The following is a 17,389-nucleotide window of genomic DNA, read 5'->3' on the forward strand; positions in this document are numbered from 1 at the left end:
TAGTTGGTTTACTCACAGACGTCATGTCCTAACGTGGCTTCCTCTGTCGTCCTCTCCCGCAGTCGCACTGTGAGCCGCCCTCCTACCGGCCGATGCACCACCAGGACTTCAAGGAGGACCTGCGCCGCTTCCGCCTGAAGAGCCGCACGTGGGCCGGGGAGCGGAGCAAGAGGGAGCTCTACAGCCGCCTCAAGAACCTATGAGCGCAGGGCGGCAGCAGCAGCAGAAGAAGAGGCACTTGGGGGTTGGGGGTGGGGGGCTAGACAGGACTGGATATACGGGGCCTTCGCGGGCAAGAAGGAAGCCATCTCTGCCGTGCATCAGCAGGAAAACCAAGAGAAGGGACATCTGCGGAAGGAATTTGACGCCGAGTAGGAGAGACAATTTGCAACAGTTCCAACAACGAGGACGTCTCCGTCGATCTCCAATAGTGACCCAAATGAAACACTGAACTTCCTCTGGTGTCGCGGATGCGGAGCTCTTCTTGGGACACTTGTATCCGCGTCCTTCTCGACGCCGAGGAGGAAAGGGACACAATTTGCAACTTCCAACAACGAGGACATCTCCATCTCCAATAGTGACCCAAATGAAACACTGAACTTCCTCTGGTGTCGCGGATGCGGAGCTCTTCTTGGGACACAATTTGCAACTGTTCCACCAACAAGGATGTCTCCATCCATCTCCAATAGTGACCCAAATGAAACATTGAACTTCCTCTGGTGTCGCGGATGCGGAGCTCTTCTTGGGACACAATTTGCAACTGTTCCACCAACAAGGACGTCTCCATCCATCTCCCAATAGTGACCCAAATGAAACATTTAATTTCCTCCAGTGCCGCGGATACGGAGCTCTTCTTGGGACACAATTTGCAACTGTTCCACCAACAAGGACGTCTCCATCCATCTCCCAATAGTGACCCAAATGAAACATTGAACTTCCTCTGGTGTCGCGGATGCGGAGCTCTTCTTGGGACACTTGTATCCGCGTCCTTCTCGACGCCGAGGAGGAAAGGGACACAATTTGCAACTTCCAACAACGAGGACATCTCCATCTCCAATAGTGACCCAAATGAAACACTGAACTTCCTCTGGTGTCGCGGATGCGGAGCTCTTCTTGGGACACAATTTGCAACTGTTCCACCAACAAGGATGTCTCCATCCATCTCCAATAGTGACCCAAATGAAACATTGAACTTCCTCTGGTGTCACGGATACGGAGCTCTTCTTGGGACACAATTTGCAACTGTTCCACCAACAAGGATGTCTCCATCCATCTCCAATAGTGACCCAAATGAAACACTGAACTTCCTCTGGTGTCGCGGATACGGAGCTCTTCTTGGGACACAATTTGCAACTTCCAACAACGAGGACGTCTCCGTCGATCTCCAATAGTGACCCAAATGAAACATTGAACTTCCTCTGGTGTCGCGGATGCGGAGCTCTTCTTGGGACACTTGTATCCGCGTCCTTCTCGACGCCGAGGAGGGAAGGGACACAATTTGCAACAGTTCCAACAACGAGGACATCTCCGTCGATCTCCAATAGTGACCCAAATGAAACATTTAATTTCCTCCAGTGCCGCGGATACGGAGCTCTTCTTGGGACACAATTTGCAACTGTTCCACCAACAAGGACGTCTCCATCCATCTCCCAATAGTGACCCAAATGAAACATTGAACTTCCTCTGGTGTCGCGGATGCGGAGCTCTTCTTGGGACACTTGTATCCGCGTCCTTCTCGACGCCGAGGAGGAAAGGGACACAATTTGCAACTTCCAACAACGAGGACATCTCCATCTCCAATAGTGACCCAAATGAAACATTTAATTTCCTCCAGTGCCGCGGATACGGAGCTCTTCTTGGGACACTTCTCGTCTCCATTGCTGCAACCGTGCGCCAACGTAAACAAACAGAGGGTGGGCCATAGAAAAGAGTGGGAACATGTTCATTTGTTTTATTTTTACCTGCGTACAACACACTGATGTCTCAGGGAATCGTCCCTTTCCGGGAAGGTGCGGAGTAACAACGGGGAGAGAAAGAGGAACCCACCTTCGGAAGGGAAGGGGAAGCTACCGGCTGAGCCAAACAAATCCTGGAACTTTTCTGAACATCGAAGCCTTTTGTGTGCAGTTTTAAGGGGGATTTTTAAGTTTTACTGTGACGCCTGTTTTTACTTATTTTAATCTTGAGATCATGCAGAAGAGCCTTTTAACTTGAAGCCCACCCCTCTTGATCCAAGCTTTCTGGAGCGTAAGAAGAAAGATTGTTTTTAGCCACGGAAGGAGCAAATTTTGTCGCTCCCTGCAGGTGTTTTGGACTTCAACTCCCACCATTCCTGGCCTCAGGCCCCTTCCTTTTGCCCCTCAGCCGCTTAAGCGGCTGAGGGGCAAAAGGAAGGGGCCTGAGGCCAGGAATGGTGGGAGTTGAAGTCCAAAACTCCTGCAGGGAGAGCCCAAGTTGGCCCTTGCCCGATCTAGTTGAGTTGGTGCTTTGTATTGTGTGTCGGAATCACTATGGGGGTGTTGTTGTGTGGTTTCCGAGCTGTACGGCCAACATAATGTGCGCTTGCAGCCTCCGCAGGGGAGAGAGACGTTGGGAGAAAACCGTCCCCTTTTTGCAAACTTCATTGCTAGATCACATTGGCCATCCAGCCTGGAAACTGCACAACAACACCCCACTGTGCATTGTGTGACGGATGCTTCTTCTCATGTGCCAACCCCCAGCTGGCTCTCTACCTCCACTAATATGTTGTTATGTGGTTTCCGGGCTGTGTGGCCAACGTAATGTGTTCTAGCAGCACCCGCAGGCCAGAGAGACGTCAAGAGAAAAGCATTTGCCTTTTGCAATCTTCGTTGCTAAGAACACATTGGTCATCCAGCCCAGACACCGCACAACAGCATCCTACTGTGTGCATTGTGTGTTTGACGTGCCTCATGCGCCAAACCCAGCTAGCTCTCTGCTGGAATCACTAAGGTGTTGCGTTTTTCGGGATGTATGTCCCATGCAAGGTGTCAGGAGAGATGTCAGGAGAAAATGCTGCCAAGAACACTTTGGCCTGGAAACGACACAGCAACACCGCACTGTGCTTTGTGTGATGGATGGTGCCTCTCGTGCACCAAACCTAGTGGCAACACTTTACTAAGAGGAGTGGGAACGTGGTTTAGTGGCGCACCTTTGCTCGCCACTTTGCTTTACAGCCGTTGCCTATTTCATGGAGAACTCCCACTGCCAGCACATGATGCAGAAGCCAGTGAGGAAAGTCATTTTAAAAAGATTATTAAGAAAAAAAAGTTAGCAACATTAGCACCGATGCATAAGGGTGATAGGCTTGTGTGCTTTGTATTGTGTGGTTTCCAGATTGTATGGCCAATGTAATGTGCTCTAGCAGCATCCACAGGAAAAGCATCAAGAGAACACATTGGCCATAGAGCCCAGAAACCGCACAACAACACCCCGCTGTGTGCTTTGTGTGATTGATGCTGCCTCTCATGCGCCGAACCCGGCTGGGTCTGTACTTCCAAGCGTCTGCTCTTTACTGGGAGGAGTGGGAACATGGCTCAGTGGCGCACCTTTGCCCACCACTTCGCTTTACAGCCGTTGCCTATTTCATGGAGAACTCCCACTGCCAGCACATGATGCAGAAGCCAGTGAGGAAAGTCATTTTAAAAAGACAACACATGTGATTATTAAGGGGGGAAAAGAAGCAACATTAGCACTGACGCATAAGGGTGATAGGCTTGTGTGCTTTGTATTGTGTGCCAGAATCACTAGGGTGGTGTTGTGTGGTTTCCAGATTGTACGGCCAATGTAATGTGTTCTAGCAGCATCCACAGGCGAGACATCAAGAGAACACATTGGCCATCCAGCCCAGAAACCGCACAACAGCATCCTACTGTGTGCATTGTGTGTTTGACATGCCTCATGCGCCAAACCCAGCTAGCTCCCTGCTGGAATCACTAAGGTGTTGTGTTTTTCGGGCTGTATGTCCCATGCAAGGTGTCAGGAGAGATGTCAGGAGAAAATGCTGCCAGAACACTTTGGCCTGGAAATGACACAGCAACACCCCACTGTGTGCTTTGTGTGATGGATGGTGCCTCTCGTGCACCAAACCTAGTGGCAACTCTTTACTAAGAGGAGTGGGAACGTGGTTTAGTGGCGCACCTTTGCCCGCCACTTTGCTTTACAGCCGTTGCCTATTTCATGGAGAACTCCCACTGCCAGCACATGATGCAGAAGCCAGTGAGGAAAGTCATTTTAAAAAGATTATTAAGAAAAAAAAGTTAGCAACATTAGCACCGATGTGGTTTCCAGATTGTACGACCAATGTAATGTGCTCTAGCAGCATCCACAGGAAAAGCATCAAGAGAACATGTTGGCCATAGAGCCCAGAAACCGCACAACAACACCCCGCTGTGTGCTTTGTGTGATTGATGCTCCCTCTCATGCGCCGAACCCGGCTGGGTCTGTACTTCCAAGCGTCTGCTCTTTACTGGGAGGAGTGGGAACATGGTGCCTTGGCGCACCTTTGTCCCCACCTTCTTCGTGGAAGATGCCTTTCCTGTGGATGCTGCCGGAGCACATTACATTGGCCGTGCAATCTGGAAACCACACAACAACCCTAGTGAGTCTGGCAGAGGCCAGTGATGAGGAAAGTCATTTTTTTAAAGATAGCAAGAAAAAAAGGAAGCAACCTTAGCATCGATGCATAATAGTTTTTTTTAAAAAAGTATAATTTTAAAGTTGTGTTTTATTTAAAATGCATAGCAATGCAATCAGTCCCCTTCTTGGAGGCATGTGTGTGCGCGTGGCCGGGAAGGAGCCACGGAAGAAGTGCCTTGTGCATTGCGCAGCCCGTGTCTGGCGGGGAAGCGCAAGGGAGGGAAGAAAGGAAACCCAGTGGTTGGATATCGAGGGCGGAAAGGAGGAGACTTGGGGAGCCCTGGGGAAAAGGAAGGAAGGAAAGAAAGAAAGAAGGAAGGAAGGATTGGTGCCAGTTGTGTCTTGGTTTTGCTGCGCGAGAGAGCGAGGGCTGGGGGAGTGTTTTTGGTGTTACGGGACTTTAATGTGTTCACCGCCTTATTTATGCTTCTTGTGTGCATGGATGCATCGAGCAAAGTTCACACTCTGGCAAATTTGTAGGAAGGAGGCAAAGATGTCCGTGGTGCCAATTTTATAATCCAATTCTTAGACGCAGAATATTCAGATCCGGCTTTGCCAGTCCCGGTGACCTCTTTGCGGGGAAACAGAAGATGCTTTCTTCCTCCTCTGTGTGGACTGGGCCCAAAACCACTGTGGCTTTGCTGCTGCTGTGATGCTGCACTGAGCCTGGGCCCGAGTGTCACTCTCTCGCCTTCACGCCTGGGCTTTCGGGAGAGGCCGCACGGACCCCACACTTGACCCCACACTTGACCCGAGACCCTGCGTTCCCTGAGCCAGCCCCTCCTGGGCCCACGAGTGGGTGTGTGGGTGGGTGGGTGCCCGCGTGCATTGATGCAGGAGCGAGTGTCGAGGGGGGAGCCAGCCTCTTCCGCTTTGCAGCCCCACATCACGGGAGGGAGTCGGGGTGCCTTTTGTGCGTCTGTTCACTTGTGTTCCTCCCGTGCGCTTTTGTGGTAGGATAGGAGTGAATGCCAGTGTAAATGCTCTTGGTGAAAAAGTGGGCTCCCTGTGCAATCGGGGAGCAAATAAAACTGCCGGGTTGTGGATAAAAGAAGGCCTGGCGGCGTGATTTTTGCATTGGGGTGGGCTCTCACGGCGTGCAGACCCACAGAAGATTCCTCCTTTGTATACTCAAAAAAGTAACACAAGTACAGTACAGTCTCACTTATCCAACATAAACGGGCCGGCATAAGCTTGGATAAGCGAATATGTTGGATAATAAGGAGGGATTAAGGAAAAGCCTATTAAACATCAAATTAGGTTATGGTTTTACAAATTAAGCACAAAAATATTATGTTATACCACAAATTTGACAGAAAAAGTAGTTCAATACGCAGTAAATTACTGTATTTACGAACTTGGCACCAAAATATCACAATGTATTGAAAACATTGACTACAAAAAAGCGTTGGATAATCCAGAACGTTCGATAAGTAGAAGAAAATGCAAAACTCAAGGTTTATGTGTTGAAGGCTTTCATGGTTGGGATCACAGGGTGGTTGTGTGTTTTCCGGCTGTCTGGCCATGTTCCAGAAGCATTCTCTCCTGACATTTCGCCCACATTTATGACAGGCATCCTTAATATACCTCACAACCTCTGAGGATGCCTGCCGTAGATGTGGGCGAAACGTCAGGAGAGAATGCTTCTGGAACATGGCCACACAGCCTGGAAAACACACAACAACCCTCAAACTTTACTCTTCTGTAAAAAATACAGCTATCTCAACGCCAACTTTCAAGTAATAGTCACGTTTCCTCTGAGTATCAAACTCACATATGGCCCTTGCATTTAGTTCATGCAGTGCTTTCCATCAGAAAATACGTATATCTTCTTCCAGTCTCAATTTCTGATTCATGGAGTCAAGCGTGGAAGACAAATTTGCCAGCATCAAATAGGCTGCAATCCAGGAGCTTAGGCAAGCAAGCCCAAAGAAATAAAACAAACTCCTTTGAGGGTGGCCCAAACCTGTTGACCTTAATTACTCAGCCTGTGGGTTGTAAACATTGACTACAAAAATGCGTTGGATAATCCAGAACGTTGGATAAGCGAGTGTTGGATAAGTGAGAGACTACTGTACATAAAATCCAGAGAGCCAAAATCCACAGCAGATATAAATACATAAGCATGAAAACAGAAACTTAATCCAAGGCAATCCCTTCAAAGAACGTAGGAAAACGGTAAACTTGAATGTGAACATAGGCAGATAGGATACTTGAATCATGAACTTGAGGGACGGGACAGAAGAGCCATCTTTAAGGCAATGTTGTTTCTGAAAGCCTGAAGCCCACAGTCCTTAATTTAAGCCTGACCAAGAAGCCATGAGATCATGCCAAAGGCACCTGGGCCTCACAGATTCTCTCAAAACATCTAAGTCAGTGGTTCTCAACCTGTGGCTCCCCAGATGTTTTTGGCCTTCAACTCCCAGAAATCCTAACAGCTGGTAAACTGGCTGGGATTTCTGGGAGTTGTAGATGAAAACACCTGGGGAGCCAAGGATTGAGACTACTGGTCTAACTAGTCTATTTTTCACTCCCTCTGTTCTCAAGCCTAATCTAGCTTCTCTTGAAAACTCGTCAGATGAAGGCCGTTTCCCAAGGGACCTGGGACTTCCACTTTCCTTTGCTTCCCCTGTTGCTTGGGAACAGGTGCTGGAATCCAAAACATTGGCCACATTTGATTGTGATTGTCTCCTAACAAACAGACTTGTCACTAAAACCTATGAAATCCTTTGTCCTCTGAAATACCAGAAAAATCCTCAGCCGCTAGCTGAGCCACAACAGTCCCTTGGTGTTTCTGCCAGGTCAAGAGCCAGGACTGCTCATGGAGATCCACTTACATTGCTACCGTGTTTCCCCGAAAATAAGACAGTGTCTTATATTAATTTTTGCTCCCAAAGATGCTTTAGGTCTTATTTTCAGGGGATGTCTTATTCTTCCATGAAGAAAGATTCTCATTTATTGTTGAACAAAAAAATGAACATTTATTATATACTGTACAGTAGTTGTCATTACAAACCAGCATAACCAGACAAACTGTGAATCCTATCAAGAATTTCGTGTTACTACCATTATTTCCATGTACAACAATCTATGGTACGTACATTTACTGATCCTGCATGCTCGGGTGTTCTGTTCGGAAGGAGTGCTTCCAAACAAAAACTTTGCTAGGTCTTACTTTCAGGGGAGGCCTTATATTTAGCAATTCAGCAAAACTTCTACTAGGTCTTATTTTCTGGGGATGTCTTATTTTAGGGGAAACAGGGTAATGGAGATCTCAGAGTAGCTCTCCCGACCTTTTAGAGATCAGCTCCAGGATTCTGGACCATTGGCCAAGGCCACAAAGGTTTTTGGGAAACGAGGTCCAAATGGTCAAAGGTCCAGCACAGGCCTTGGCCGACGGGCCTTGGGTGCCTCCCTTGGTCCCTGCAGATTGTCAATCAGATGGATGGAAGTTGAATAATAAGCACCAACAGCTCTGGGAATCCATGGCTTGTCCATATTCTGGAAAACCAGCCTTGATTTTGCCCTTTTGCATAAGGCAGGCCCCTTTGCAACACCATTATCATCTCTATCTTTATTTATATCCTGCCACCATCTCCCTGAAGGGACTTGGGACGGCTTACAAGGCACTTCCGGGTGCACATGTAACATGTAAAAATGGTACAAAAGTATTAAACAAGTCACATAAAATTATAACGGCAACCCCCATCAACACATCTATATACAGTAGAGTCTCGCTTATCCAAGCCTCTGGAAAATCCAAGCCATTTTTGTAGTCAATGTTTTCAATACATTGTGATATTTTGGTGCTAAATTCGTAAATACAGTAATTACAACATAACATTACTGCATATTGAACTACTTTTTCTGTCAAATTTGTTGTCTAACATGATGCTTTGGTGCTTAATTTGTAAAATCGTAACCTAATTTGATGTTTAATAGGCTTTTCCTTAATCCCTCCTTATCATCCAAGTTATTCGCTTATCCAAGCTTCTGCCGGCCCGTTTAGCTTGGATAAGTGAGACTCTACTGTATATAAAAGAGTGATGAAATCACAGCACCGGGCAAAACAACAAAACTAAACACCCCACAATCTCGAAAATTGACAACACAACCCCTCATCCATGCCTCAAGGACAAGACAACAAAAAGAAAAGAAAAAGTCCTAATTAGAGGGAGAGGAATAATTGTTTTTATCCAATAGCTGCCAGTTAGAAGGCTAAGCTCCACCCACTTGGTCTGCTGACAGAAGGTTAAGCTTCGCCCACTTGGTCTCCTAGCAACCCACTCAGCCCAGGGCTGTTTCGCTGTTTAGTTTAAATTAGAAATGGTCAGAACATTAGAGAGTCATCTCTGGTTGCTTGAGAGTTTGTATTAATATTATGACAGTCAACTCTCATTTAACCGGCACCTCTGGGGAGCAGTTGATGTCAGATAACTGAGAGGTGACTAATAACAGCATGCACACCTGCCACACCGAGACTATTCAGTGTATTCCAGCTCACCAAACTAGGATTACAATAGGAAGAAAACGGCCACACTTTGTGGCTGCAAGGCTATTCACTGCTAATCCACCTGGCCAACAAACAAATCCAAAAAGCCACAGCAATGCGTGGCTGGGCACAGCTAGTACAACATAAAATCAAAATAATAAAATTTTATAACAACAGTGGATAACTGCTTTCAATTCATGAAGTGCCAAGTGTCAGCTTCATAGGGACCCACTCAGCCTACTCAAGGCCTATCTGAACATCCATGTGTCCTGGTTGGAAATGAAGGACTGAAGGGTGGGGGCTAATCTAGTCTCTTTGATGGGACTAGAGAAGGGCCTCCCCCGTCATTTTGGAGCCCGTGCTGGTTTGTAGAAAGAGATGTGATCATGGAGATAGTTGGACCCAAAGCATATAGGGCTTTATAGATCATAACCTGCACATTGAATTGTACCCGCAAACTTGTCAGAAGCCAGTGGAGTTGCTTCAGCGACGGGACAGAAGTGCCCTTGGGTTTGGGGCCCTGGAAGCAGACCCCAGCAAATAATAATAACAACAATAATAAATAATAGTAAAGGCAAAGATCCACCCAGAGGAAAGGTGTTCTCACCATACATCAAGGGAATCACTGACAGCATAGGGAAGCTGATGAAGAAGCACAACCTACAAACCATCTACAGACCCACAAAGAAAATCCAACAAATCAGCGAAAGACAAGAGGGATCCTCTCTCCTCTGCAGGAGTCTACCGTACACCATGCAGCTGTGGACCGGTCTACATAGGGACCACCAAACACGAGTCAAAGAACATGAAAGGCACGGCAGACTCACTCAACCAGAGAAATCAGCCACAGCAGAGCACGTGATGAACCAGCCTGGACACAGAATACTATTTGAGAACACAAAAATGCTGGACCATTCTAACAACTATCATGTCAGACTACACAGAGAAGCCACTGAAATCCACTAGAAGCATGTGGACAACTTCAACAGAAAGGAGGAAACCATGAAAATGAACAAAATCTGGCTACCAGTATTACAAAACTCCAAAATCAAAACAGTAGATGGGAACCAACACAATGAGGGCTTGACTGAACAAAGGATGCCCCCAGGCAAGAGACAAAAACCTTTCCAATGCTAATTAGGGTGATTAACTGAAACATTAATGCTGGCTCCCAGTGACAAAGGACTCTTGCCACACCCTGGACTCTACACAGATATATATATTCTTTCCTTACTTAGTTTATCCATACCTCACAACCTCTGAGGATGCCTGCCATAGATGTGGGCCAAACGTCAGGAGAGAATACTTCTGGAACATGGCCACACAGCCCGAAAGACATACAGCAACCATTAATAAAGACGTTGAACAGAACTGGGCCCAGAACCGAACTCTGCAATAATATAATAATAATAATAATCATCATCATCATCATCATTTGTGATACGAAATCCAGCATATCTATCTTGTTTGCTGTGTCATAATAAAATAATAATAATAATCAATTTATATACTGCTCTATCTCCTCAAGGGACTCAGAGCGGTTTGCAACATAGCATAAAACAACTTAAAACCATGCAACAACTAAACAAAATATAGTAATGCACATAACTACACTTAAACATACAAATCAATCAATTAACCACAGGCTTAAGAACTAATAACAAAACACTCCATCAGCAGGCCAGGATACAGTGATCAAGGGTCTCCGCTAGTCACTCCACATCAACAGCTGTGGACAAGGCTACATAGGGACCACCAAACTCAGCATGGCCCAAACACGAGTCAAAGAACATGAAAGGCACTGCAGACTCACTCAACCAGAGAAATCACCCATAGCAGAGCACCTGATGAACCAACCTGGACACAATATATTATTTGAGAACACAGAAATGCTGGACCACTCCAACAACTATCATGTCAGACGACACAGAGAAGCCATTGAAATCCACAAGCATGTGGACAACTTCAACAGAAAGGAGGAAACCATGAAAATGAACAAAATCAGGATCCCAGTATTAAAAAAAACTCTAAAATCAAAGCAGTATATAAGGAACAACACTCTGAAAACAGTTCCAGACATGGGAACCAGGGGCAGCTAACGAGACTGAACAAAGGATGCCCCAGGCAGGAAGCCAGGAGGTGAAGCTATTCAATGTTAATTGAGGTGATTAACTACAACATTCACACTGGCCTCCAACTGACAAGAGTTGTAATAAATAATAATAAAACTTTATTTATACCCCGCCACCATCTCCCCAACGGGGACTCTTCTGTCCCGTCCCTCAAGTTCACGATTCAAGTATCCTGTCTGCCTATGTTCACATTCAAGTTTACTGTTTTCCTACGTTCTTTGAAGGGATTGCCTTGGATTAAGTTTCTGTTTTCATGCTTATGCATTTATATCTGCTGTGGATTTTGGCCCTGTGGATTTTATGTACAGTAGAGTCTCACTTATCCAACACTCACTTATCCAATGTTCTGGATTATCCAATGCTTTTTTGTAGTCAATGTTTTCAATACATTGTGATATTTTGGTGCTAAATTCGTAAATGCAGTAATTACTACATAGCATTACTGCGTATTGAACTACTTTTTCTGTCAAATTTGTTGTACAACATGATGTTTTGGTGCTTAATTTGTAAAATCAACCTATTTTGATATTTAATAGGCTTTTCCTTAATCCCTCCTTATTATCCAATATATTTGCTTATCCAACATTCTGCCAGTCCGTTTATGTTGGATAAGTGAGACTCTACTGTATATATTAACCTTCCTTGCTTAGTTTATCCATACCTCACAACCTCTGAGGATGCCTGCCATAGATGTGGGCGAAACGTCAGGAGAGAATACTTCTGGAACATGGCCACACAGCCCGAAAGACATACAGCAACCATTAATAAAGACGTTGAACAGAACTGGGCCCAGAACCGAACTCTGCAATAATATAATAATAATAATAATAATCATCATCATCATTTGTGATACGAAATCCAGCATATCTATCTTGTTTGCTGTGTCATAATAAAATAATAATAATAATCAATTTATATACTGCTCTATCTCCTCAAGGGACTCAGAGCGGTTTGCAACATAGCATAAAACAACTTAAAACCATGCAACAACTAAACAAAATATAGTAATGCACGTAACTACACTTAAACATACAAATCAATCAATTAACCACAGGCTTAAGAACTAATAACAAAACACTCCATCAGCAGGCCAGGATACAGTGATCAAGGGTCTCCGCTAGTCACTCCACATCAACAGCTGTCTACATAGGGACCACCAAACTCAGCATGGCCCAAACACGAGTCAAAGAACATGAAAGGCACTGCAGACTCACTCAACCAGAGAAATCAGCCACAGCAGAGCACTTGAGGAACCAACCTGGACACAGGATATTATTTGAGAACACAGAAATGCTGGACCACTCCAACAACTATCATGTCAGACGACACAGAGAAGCCATTGAAATCCACAAGCATGTGGACAACTTCAACAGAAAGGAGGAAACCATGAAAATGAACAAAATCAGGATCCCAGTATTAAAAAAAACTCTAAAATCAAAGCAGTATATAAGGAACAACACTCTGAAAACAGTTCCAGACATGGGAACCAGGGGCAGCTAACGAGACTGAACAAAGGATGCCCCAGGCAGGAAGCCAGGAGGTGAAGCTATTCAATGTTAATTGAGGTGATTAACTACAACATTCACACTGGCCTCCAACTGACAAGAGTTGTAATAAATAATAATAAAACTTTATTTATACCCCGCCACCATCTCCCCAACGGGGACTCTTCTGTCCCGTCCCTCAAGTTCACGATTCAAGTATCCTGTCTGCCTATGTTCACATTCAAGTTTACTGTTTTCCTACGTTCTTTGAAGGGATTGCCTTGGATTAAGTTTCTGTTTTCATGCTTATGCATTTATATCTGCTGTGGATTTTGGCCCTGTGGATTTTATGTACAGTAGAGTCTCACTTATCCAACACTCACTTATCCAATGTTCTGGATTATCCAACGCTTTTTTGTAGTCAGTGTTTTCAATACATTGTGATATTTTGGTCCTAAATTCGTAAATGCAGTAATTACTACATAGCATTACTGCGTATTGAACTACTTTTTCTGTCAAATTTGTTGTACAACATGATGTTTTGGTGCTTAATTTGTAAAATCAACCTATTTTGATATTTAATAGGCTTTTCCTTAATCCCTCCTTATTATCCAATATATTTGCTTATCCAACATTCTGCCAGTCCGTTTATGTTGGATAAGTGAGACTCTACTGTATATATTAACCTTCCTTGCTTAGTTTCTCCATATACCTCACAACCTCTGAGGATGCCTGCCATAGATGTGGGCGAAATGTCAGGAGAGAATACTTCTAGAACATGGCCATACAGTCTGGAAAACATACAACAACCCCAATAATAATAAAAAATTATTTGTATCCTAATGTGGGCCTCTCAATCCCTTCAAAAGCCGGTTCTAGGGTCCTTTTTTTTATTTATATTCATTTATTCAAATATTCATACATGGCAAGTGTTTGTTGCATACAGTGCAATACTTTCATCTATTAGTCTTTCAAAATCATTTCTCAGACAATATATTTTCAATAAGGGGTCACAGGCTTCTATTTGTATAGTACATATAAAAATATTATAAGTTCCAAATTAATATCCGTTTCCTCCTTGCCTTCAGTGTATTAGCTTCCTCTATGTACATTTTTCATAGAATCATAGAATCATAGAATAGTAGAGTTGGAAGAGACCTCACGGGCCCTAAGAAGCAGGAAATTGCATTCAAAGCACCCCCGGCAGATGGCCATCCAGCCTCTGCTTAAAAGTCTCCAAAGAAGGAGCCTCCACCACAGCCCGGGGCAGAGAGTTCCACTGGTGAACAGCCCTTCTCACTGTGAGGAAGTTCTTCCTGATTTTTTCTGCCGAAGTGAAGTCTCTTGCATTTGTCCCTGTTGAACTTCATTTTGTTAGTTTTGGCCAATCATCTCTCTAGTCTGTCAAGATCGTTTTGAATTCTGCTCCTGTCTTCTGGAGTGTTGGCTCTCCCTCCCAGTTTGGTCCCGTCTGCAAACTTGAGGATCGTGATGATTTTTAGATTACTTTTACATTGAAATGTTGGATCATTGGTTACCATTCATTCACAAAGTTCTCTAAAGGTTCTCCTCTTAAGTGCATTGTTATTTTGTCCATCATCGTTCTGGGGTCCTTTTTAAACAGACTGGTAGGCTGTTAGAAATGGTGGGAGTTGCAGTCCAAAACAAATGGTGGGAGTTGCAGTCCAAAACAAATGGTGGGAGTTGCAGTCCAAAACAAATGGTGGGAGTTGCAGTCCAAAACAAATGGTGGGAGTTGCAGTCCAAAACAAATGGTGGGAGTTGCAGTCCAAAACAAATGGTGGGAGTTGCAGTCCAAAACAAATGGTGGGAGTTGCAGTCCAAAACAAATGGTGGGAGTTGCAGTCCAAAACAAATGGTGGGAGTTGCAGTCCAAAACAAATGGTGGGAGTTGCAGTCCAAAACAAATGGTGGGAGTTGCAGTCCAAAACAAATGGTGGGAGTTGCAGTCCAAAACAAATGGTGGGAGTTGCAGTCCAAAACAAATGGTGGGAGTTGCAGTCCAAAACAAATGGTGGGAGTTGCAGTCCAAAACAAATGGTGGGAGTTGCAGTCCAAAACAAATGGTGGGAGTTGCAGTCCAAAACAAATGGTGGGAGTTGCAGTCCAAAACAAATGGTGGGAGTTGCAGTCCAAAACAAATGGTGGGAGTTGCAGTCCAAAACAAATGGTGGGAGTTGCAGTCCAAAACAAATGGTGGGAGTTGCAGTCCAAAACAAATGGTGGGAGTTGCAGTCCAAAACAAATGGTGGGAGTTGCAGTCCAAAACAAATGGTGGGAGTTGCAGTCCAAAAGTGAGGGCCCAAGTTGGCCCAGGCCTGCTTCGGAGGCACGGAGCAGACTGCTCAGAGCTGCAGCTGGAGCTTCGGTTACAACTTTTTAAACCACAGCAAGCGGTTGTGCCAAGAAAGAGGCCTCCGAGCGGTGAGCACGTTCCTGTTCTTTGGCTCCAGACCTTGTGGGAACCCTGCCACACGTGTGGCTCTGGCACGTTTAGCGAGGGCCAAGCCCAGGCAGCCTCTCCTGCAAGCCAGCCTTGGAAAGGGAGTCACGAGGGAAGAAAACGTGCCGCTTTGGCAGCCGGCGATGTGCAAGCCACACTTGGCCCGTGCCCTGCCCTTGGCTCTCCTTGCCTTTCTTTCTTTCTTTCCTGGCCTGGCCCTTCTCTTCAAGGCTTAACTCATGCCGTTTCCTGCTAAGAGACCCGGGCTGTGCATTTTGTACCACTGCCCTCTTTCCAGAGCGGGATCCAAAACAAGGTTTAAAATATAATAATAATAATGTGTAACAAAGCATGATACAAAACACATAGTGTATGCTTTAAAGGGGATACAATATCCCCATTGGAATGCCTTCCTGCTTCCTCCAAAACAAGGTTTAAAATATAATAATAAAAATGTGTAACAAAGCATGATACAAAACACATATTGTATGCTTAAAAGGGGATACAAGATCCCCATTGGAATGCCTTTCTGCTTCCTCCAAAACAAGGTTTAAAATATAATAATAAAAATGTGTAACAAAGCATGATACAAAACACATATTGTATGCTTAAAAGGGGATACAAGATCCCCATTGGAATGCCTTTCTGCTTCCTCCAAAACAAGGTTTAAAATATAATAATAATGTGTAACAAAGCATGATACAAAACACATAGTGTATGCTTAAAAAGGGATACAATATCCCCATTGGAATGCCTTTCTGCTTCCTCCAAAACAAGGTTTAAAATATAATAATAATGTGTAACAAAGCATGATACAAAACACATAGTGTATCCTTAAAAAGGGATACAATATCCCCATTGGAATGCCTTTCTGCTTCCTCCAAAACAAGGTTTAAAATATAATAATAATGTGTAACAAAGCATGATACAAAACACATAGTGTATGCTTAAAAGGGGATACAAGATCCCCATTGGAATGCCTTCCTGCTTCCTCCAAAACAAGGTTTAAAATATAATAATAAAAATGTGTAACAAAGCATGATACAAAACACATAGTGTATGCTTAAAAGGGGATACAAGATCCCCATTGGAATGCCTTCCTGCTTCCTCCAAAACAAGGTTTAAAATATAATAATAAAAATGTGTAACAAAGCATGATACAAAACACATAGTGTATGCTTAAAAGGGGATACAATATCCCCATTGGAATGCCTTTCTGCTTCCTCCAAAACAAGGTTTAAAATATAATAATAAAAATGTGTAACAAAGCATGATACAAAACACATAGTGTATGCTTAAAAGGGGATACAATATCCCCATTGGAATGCCTTTCTGCTTCCTCCAAAACAAGGTTTAAAATATAATAATAAAAATGTGTAACAAAGCATGATACAAAACACATAGTGTATGCTTAAAAGGGGATACAATATCCCCATTGGAATGCCTTTCTGCTTCCTCCAAAACAAGGTTTAAAATATAATAATAAAAATGTGTAACAAAGCATGATACAAAACACATAGTGTATGCTTTAAAAGGGATACAATATCCCCATTGGAATGCCTTCCTGCTTCCTCCAAAACAAGGTTTAAAATATAATAATAAAAATGTGTAACAAAGCATGATACAAAACACATAGTGTATGCTTTAAAAGGGATACAATATCCCCATTGGAATGCCTTTCTGCTTCCTCCAAAACAAGGTTTAAAATATAATAATAAAAATGTGTAACAAAGCATGATACAAAACACATAGTGTATGCTTTAAAAGGGATACAATATCCCCATTGGAATGCCTTCCTGCTTCCTCCAAAACAAGGTTTAAAATATAATAATAAAAATGTGCAACAAAGCATGATACAAAACACATAGTGTATGCTTTAAAAGGGATACAATATCCCCATTGGAATGCCTTCCTGCTTCCTCCAAAACAAGGTTTAAAATATAATAATAAAAATGTGTAACAAAGCATGATACAAAACACATATTGTATGCTTAAAAGGGGATACAAGATCCCCATTGGAATGCCTTCCTGCTTCCTCCAAAACAAGGTTTAAAATATAATAATAAAAATGTGTAACAAAGCATGATACAAAACACATAGTGTATGCTTAAAAGGGGATACAATATCCCCATTGGAATGCCTTCCTGCTTCCTCCAAAACA

At 44.0% G+C, this 17,389-nt stretch overlaps 1 protein-coding gene across 2 annotated transcripts in view; it reads left to right on the forward strand.

The window, feature by feature from the left end:
• Positions 1-5,710, forward strand: part of cdc25b (cell division cycle 25B) — a 41,464-nt gene extending 35,754 nt beyond the window's left edge. The window contains exons 16-17 of one of the 2 annotated variants that reach the window (XR_010006255.1): positions 63-2,304; positions 2,409-5,710. Coding sequence is in view for 1 of the 2 variants with exons in the window: in XM_062980852.1 (XP_062836922.1) it covers positions 63-203 (141 nt within the window). In the remaining variant the exon portion in view is untranslated. Of the gene's footprint in view, positions 1-62 lie in introns of both variants that reach the window. The other variant, XM_062980852.1, reaches the window with a different exon arrangement.
• Positions 5,711-17,389: the final 11,679 nt, after the last annotated feature.

Source organism: Anolis carolinensis, chromosome 5, assembly GCF_035594765.1.
Source record: "Anolis carolinensis isolate JA03-04 chromosome 5, rAnoCar3.1.pri, whole genome shotgun sequence".
Lineage (NCBI taxonomy): Eukaryota > Metazoa > Chordata > Lepidosauria > Squamata > Dactyloidae > Anolis > Anolis carolinensis.